Source organism: Etheostoma cragini, chromosome 8, assembly GCF_013103735.1.
Source record: "Etheostoma cragini isolate CJK2018 chromosome 8, CSU_Ecrag_1.0, whole genome shotgun sequence".
NCBI lineage: Eukaryota > Metazoa > Chordata > Actinopteri > Perciformes > Percidae > Etheostoma > Etheostoma cragini.
The window spans coordinates 27842949-27850221 of record NC_048414.1 but is presented as its reverse complement, the minus strand read 5'-3'; the positions used below and the strand labels follow the sequence as shown (position 1 = coordinate 27850221).

The window sequence follows — 7273 nt, the reverse complement described above, 5'->3', positions numbered from 1 at the left end:
CCCCCCCCCCCCCCGACCCAATCCCGTATAAGTAGATGACTATGTATATATGTAATAACGCAAATGGACTGGCAGATGAATCCATCATGAAAACAATCAGTGGTTTCATCTCTGATAATAAGTCTTGTGTGTCCTACTCTGCAGACACATTGAGAACTGGACGGGTCTGCAGACGCTGAGGGACGTGGACATGGAGCTGTACACGGGCTTACAGAGGCTGTGAGTACTACACACTGCTGGGGTGTTTCAGATTCACAACAATGTCCTGAACATGTGTGCAAAACACAAGTTTAGTAATAATAAGAGGACATGAGCATTTACTTAACGCCGTAGAAGTACCACTTATACATATAGCAACCAGGTGGTCTCTTGTCCCAAACTGTGTATCATAGCATGCAATCTTTCAATGTTAGTTATCATTTTTTTTACAAACTATACTTAACTGTATTCTGTAAATTACTTTTTTAAATCACGTCAGCATTTATGAATTTTAAAACGTTTTACCAGCCCTTTTGTTCCAGTTATGAACCAATCATAAGTATAAGTATAAGTATATGTTTTGAAAAGTGAAGAATATGTGGGAATAAAGATTATGAAAACATCTCGGGTGTGAGTGAACCATCAGTGAGAAAAGGCTTTAAAAGAGGTTTCATGAAATATGTCTGCCACCAAAGAAAATAGTGCAATAAGCTGCCAGTTATGATCGTTATAAAGCCCATATCAGTCTGTTTTATGGCACAGATGTTTGTGCTTTCAGTATTTAGCCTTGAATGCTTAGATGATCTAGTGTACGCTGTTAATGAAATGCCTCAGTTATTGGTAACAAAGGCTTCCCCAGAGCTGGACGCCACATATGAAATATAATGAAAGGTCCTGTTCATATGTAATCAACGGAGACATTGTGGAAAATAATTTGTTTTAAGAGGTTTAATTGAATAGAAATTGAAATAGTTGTTCCTTGGCTCTTAAACTTGTATCACAGCTGGACTGAGCATTGATTTATTGCCTCTAATTTCAGAATTACTGTCCACTTAGCCTCCAATCAGCTTTTTCCAATTAAACAAGCCAATCACAGCACCGCTGTTACCTCTATCAAATCAGTGGAGCTGCTGTTGGTCTAGTTTTTTGAGTGTCTGGGCCCTGTTTCCAGGTTCCTGTTAATGTTAAAAAAACATTTTCCAAAGCATCACTTCAGAGTGATTTCTTCTTAACATTAGCTGGTGAAGAGGATGCACTTAAAAATAACTTGGTGGGAATTACTCTCATGTAAATATCTTAAAAGGTAATTCAATCAGGGGCGGGGTTGGCTCAGTTGGTAGAGCAGGCGGACATATACTTGGAGGTTTATGCCTCGACGCAGAGGTCCAAGGTTTGAGTCCGACCTGTGACAATTTCCAGCATGTCTCCCCCCTTTCTCACTTAGCTGTCCTGCCCATTAAAGACAGAAAATCCCCAATCACAAAGCGTAGCTGCAAAGGATTTAATACAGATGGAATCATTCCAATGTCAACCTGACAGATATACAAATATATTAAGCACCAGGTAAAGATCCTTCACTTGGATTCTGCTGAAGTCAAGAAAGAAAGGGGATCCAGTAGCCCCCACCTGTCCCCATCCCGGTGCCCCAGCATCATCACTGTGATGATGATAGCAGCCTGACATGAGGAAAACCGTATCAACGGAGATGATGGTTAAGTTTAGGGGACAAAATGTAAGCGTTGAATGCAAGGGTGTAACTTTGGGTACAACATTTGGGGGGGCAGGGGTGTAATCTAATTTTATATTTATGTATGTATACTGTGTATGTATGTCTATATGGATTGGTGTTATCAGTAGCACTCAGCATAAAGCACAGCTGAGGCTGATGGATACTTTTACTGTTAACCCTGATCTCCTGCCTCACGCGCTTCTCACACCCATCCACCCCTCCCTCTGTCCTCATTAGCTGATTTCTACTTAACACCCCTGCAGGAGAAGAAGTGTCCTTCAGCTACATCAGGCTGGAATGAGATTCAGAGCCAGTGGATTTAAATTAAATTCAATTTGATAAGGTTAAGGTTTCAAGAGAGAGTGAAATCCATTCTCTCCTGGACTGAGTCTCAGCCAATTGGCCACCATGGTCTTCAAGACGCACTTCCTTTAATAGCCACCGCATGGTGGCTCTAAAAAAACCTCTCAAGATACAACCTAAAGCCAATTCATTTCCCAATAAGGGCCCACAGCGCAAGTGAATTTGTACACCAACACATGTAACATTCCTATTTTGCACCCAATGCACAACGGACCTTTCGCTCCACATACCCACATCTGTAAATTAGGGGCTTGCGCTCCCGAGGGCGTTTCAGCTAAAAGAGGAGGCATGTTCCGCTGCAAATGTTCTCTAATGCTATTTTTCAGTTTTAGAAACCAATTCCAGGAAAAACCTAGTCTAAAGTCAGTGGCGCGTTATTCAGATGCTATTTTAAGGGCGCACGCTTGGCCGTAATGTAGAGTGTTCACACCGCGCTTACACTTTGCTTCTCTCATCTCAAGGACCCAGCAGTGCCCATTTTTGCAAACCAAACATAAATTTAAGAAAAAATAGGACCTTGTTTTACACATCATTTCCATGAATCGTGGATTTGTTGATGACATAAATAGGGAACTATTAATGGACTTAAAGTGATGTGATGTAACTGCATGTGCCGATGCCACTTAACCCAAAAGCCCAGGAGAGGGGACACAGAAGAGCTGCATCATCTATAGGGAGGTCTTCATGGTCTCATGACTACTTTGCAAAATATCACCATGCATTCATAACCTTGTGATTCAGTAAGAATGAGCCCAAAACATCAGAAACTATGTTTTTGTGACATTTCTTTATGGACATTTTGTCAAAAAGACAAAACAATAGCAAACATCCGTCTCCTTGGCTGTGAACCGCTCCTTGTATTAGCAGCGTGCACCTAACCATAGAACCATGGAACCATGGAACTTCTTTTAAAGGAAAATAACAATCTGATTGGTTTATTGCACGTTACGGCCAAACCACACACACCTATGAGTAATGAGTAATGAGTCATTCATCCCGCCGGTATATCAGCAACAGTGCCCGAGATCTGCCCACAAAGCTACTTGTGTTTGGCGTTTGCTACGTGCGTTTCAGATCATTAAAATAGGACCCTAAGGGTTTTGATGTCAAGTCTTCTGAAGTGTGACTTATTGGCGGAATTCAGAGGAATACTCTCGGGTACTTTTCAGTAAAGAAGCCTGCTATAGCACGCTCCAGCCACAGAAAGCACTACGCTGTGCTAGTACTGAGTACATCACTACTCAACAGCTTGTTATGTGGAATGTCTCTTCAGACCACTTCTCGTCAGTTCCATATTCAAGCTCCTTAAAAGTGCCTGTACTTGTGGGTTGCTGCCCAGCTCTGTTTTTATCTTAAGATTTTTATATGAAATAACCATTTAAATAAAGGCTTTTTGATTTCTTTCACAAGAAGAGTGCCTTGGACCTTTTTTCTCTTGTGAAGTGTTTCCAAAGAGCACCTCCATATTCTGCTTTGAACTGCCAAGCATTCCCCACATTTCTTCTACCGTTCTTCATTTTCTCTTTAAAAAACAAAAATCAAGTGTCTGAGGCTCTTTGTTGTGATAGCAAATGTTTCTTCCTTTATTTTCTTTTGGTAATTGTTCCTCTCAGTTTCTTCTGCTCTGTTGGACAGTTATCCATCAGAGCTCTTATTGTCTCCTCTGTGTGTCTCTCTCTTCTAGAACTATTACGAGGAGCAACCTGCATTCAATCCAGGCTCGGGTTTTCTCCAAGAACCCCCTGCTGCGCTACATGTGAGTACACACACCCACACACACACACACACACACACAAAGTTGTTCCCAAAACTGTGTCAAATGCATCCAAAGTGTGTGAATGTAGCATGGGCTTTGAAAACATCTCTTCTGTCTTTCTGTGTTCTGGTTGGCTCTGCTGTCTTGGAAACTGACCACTTGAGCCAGGACTGCCTGCATGTTCACAGACAGCAGCACTACATTCAAATTGAAAATGAAACATTATGTTAGCCTACAAGAGCCTATAATTCAGGTTCAGCTTCACGCATGGCCTGTTATTTCTAACAATGTGTAAATTTAAATGAAACATTTAACATTCAAAGCCACAGTGGTGCAGTGGGTTGACCTGTGCAAAGCTTTGTGTAAGCTCACATTGTACTGTACCAGTAGTAACAAAGGCCACTAGTGCTGTAGGGTGGGACACTTACTGTATGTGCCTGGAATGCCATTTCCTTTGTGTTTCTACGCTGTGCAGATTTATGTCCCCATCCACTCACCTATAGGCTGCTGCAGGCAGAGGGAGATATTTGTCATGGCTGCCCTTGTGTATAAGTACCGTAAGTAAGCCGTGTTCAAGGTGAGGTGGCCCATAAACCAGGACTTAATGTCCTGCTTCGGTGTAGGAGCTTTAGTGGAGCACTGCGGGCAGCAGGGACCAACACACTAAGGACTCACATACCACAGTCATGTGGGAGTGTATAGTAGGACAATGTCCACAGCCGGTCACTCTCACGTCCTTTTGAATAATGCTCTTATTAGATTGTTAGAACCAAACCAAGCTGCTGTTCGGGGCCCAACACAACTGGTAAAATCTTCCAGTGGACAAACACATTTATTGCAGGTTATTGGATTGGATTGGTCTAATCCAGGGCGTTCTCAGTTTTCTCTGAAAGTCACTGATATTCCCCTGAGCAAAAAGTAAAGTTAGATAGTGATTGCAGTTGGTTTTACGGTGTCACTCATGGTTTCACTTTGTCTGTGTTTGGACAGTAGCCCTGTCCGAGAGCATGCTGAAGACCTTATCTAGGGCAGAACGGGACATTTGCATGATCTTCACTGGTCAATTGGCAGGTCACAGAAGTTATTTCCAATAGCAGACAGCATATTGAAATCGACCCAGAACAAGAATACTGACCTGAACAAATACAGACTTGTAACACACAATGCCTGAAGTACAATATGTTGAAGAGAAAAGAATTGGTGAGGTTATTTCAAAATGTTTCATTATAATGAGGCATAGATTTGGTCTGGGTTAGGATTAACCCTTTTCTTGCCTTGGGAGGGAGGTTGGGGTGGATGCTTCAAACAAACATAGAACTCAGACGCAGTAGACAAGAGTTTGTGTCACATTTCAAACCGGATTTCAATCAAGAGGGATGATCTTTCTACACTAATTCAGTTGCCATTTGAAAAACTTTTTAATAGACAAACACATTATTTTTTTTCTACTAAAAATGCATAGCTTTTATGTAACGTACAATAATGGGAGGCTTGTGTGCTTGAGGGCTGGAACACCGACGTCCTAATAATGTCCTTTAACGCTGGTGGCTTAGAGTGGGGAACCTTCAGAGCATTTTTTTCATTCTTTTTTTGTGTTGACATTTTTAAAGTTAACTTTCGTACGTAACATTGCTTAACAACCCCATGAACGTTACAATTTTAACCCAAACCAAAATCTTTTACCAAACCCAAACAAGTAACTTTAATTTAGTTCGAATTCCCAAATGGACTCCCACACCATTAAAATGTGACGCCAGGAGATCCAGACCAAGCTAATGGCAATAGGCCGTCTGAACCTATAACCCCCCGACCCCCCTTCAGACCCATATCTGAGGCTGATAACCCCTAACACCCATTTAATGGTGTGAGAACATTAAAAACGGGTATTAATTGGAGAACATCTCTTGGATTGCTTTTTATACTACATGTGTACTTAATGGACTGGTTAGTATGCATCAACTGTAGTATTCAATCTAACAAATGACATCCATGTTAGACATGTAATTTACACACACTATCCAGATCTCATTACAACATGATTTCGCATTTAACCTGACAGTCCTTTATCTAGCTTGAACATGCTCTTTTCACATTTTCAAAAATGCATTGGTTACACTTGAAAGTATCTACATAAGAGTCACGTGACACTGTCATGAGCGTGTCATTAAACATAATGCATCTTTAGGTAAGTGTCATTTGGTTTTGTCGTGACAACTTATGTTTAGGGTAATGGCTGTGTCATGACAGTGCCATGTGTTCATTACAGTGCCATGTCACTCTTATGTTGCAAACTCCAAGTAAAGTGTTACCAACCCATTTAACCCGTACATGTACTTGCATTCTGACTGTTGCATACAGAATAGTACAGACTATTTCACTGCAGCTTTTAAAACAGCAAGACACATGGTATATATGATGATATGTAGACACACAGTTCCACATGGCGCTGCTTTACCAATGCTGTGGTTACTGTGATTATAATGTCTGCACACAGTCGTACTGGGACGTTGCCTGGGATCATGTTCAAGCGTGATTATCTGCTTGTGCACTAATCTTACCTTTGGCCCCTGTCAATGGATAGCATAACAAATTCATTGTCAATATAAAAAAGATCAATTTAAAGAAGAAAAACAGACAATAATAAGACGTGTCAAAATGAGGAACTGCTATTGAAATATTTTGACACGTTAATCTTTAAAGAATGTGGTGTTGTAGAAATATACTACTTCAAGACAAGGATTTGTTACTTTTTATTAGTACTGCTGTCGTACATGCAGCCTGTAGACAAACCGACTTTATTAATCATTTAAAACCCTCTAACAGCTAATAACCTGCACTACAATGCTCATGCTATACAATATGCATGGCTCCCATAACGAGATGGTTGTAATAAAGCTCTGTATGACTGCAATATTAATGCCATTAGAATGACTAAACACACAGTGAAGCAGGTCGTTTGAATTCCTTTATTAAAGGGTAACGTCACACTCAAAGTCTGCTGGCAAAGCTCAGCTCAACCAGACGTTCGCATCCAAGCTGTATCACATGTATCGAAATCAAAGGCCAACAAGAGTCCATGCATGTGAAAGTTAAAATAAAATAATGATTTTGTCTTAAATCTCTGCACGTAAAGCGCTTCTCTTCACTTAATAGAAATGATGATTGGAAAACAAGTGACATTTTAAAGGTGTATTAAAGCAGCATGCAGTCAATGCGATCTCCAATTACTTTTACATCCTCGTAAAATTGAATGTGAAATGTTCATCTGTGGAGAGCACACGGCTGATCTCAGAAACTCATTGGCATTAATTTGCTCTACATCTCAAATAGAGCCTGTCCGATAAAGGATTTTTAAGGCCGATACCGAAGAGCGTCCTCTGGTGGAGAGACTATGCAACACCATCATTAACAGGGACGTTGTAGAGCGTCCCCTGGTGGACAGACTA

At 40.9% G+C, this 7273-nt stretch overlaps 1 protein-coding gene across 2 annotated transcripts in view; it reads left to right on the top strand.

The window, feature by feature from the left end:
- ntrk3a (neurotrophic tyrosine kinase, receptor, type 3a) overlaps positions 1-7273 on the top strand; it is a 128165-nt gene that overhangs the window by 34387 nt on the left and 86505 nt on the right. For both annotated transcript variants that reach the window (XR_004657649.1, XM_034879274.1), the window contains exons 2-3: positions 145-219; positions 3756-3827. Coding sequence is in view for 1 of the 2 variants with exons in the window: in XM_034879274.1 (XP_034735165.1) it covers positions 145-219; positions 3756-3827 (147 nt within the window). In the remaining variant the exon portion in view is untranslated. The remainder of the gene's footprint in view (positions 1-144; positions 220-3755; positions 3828-7273) is intronic.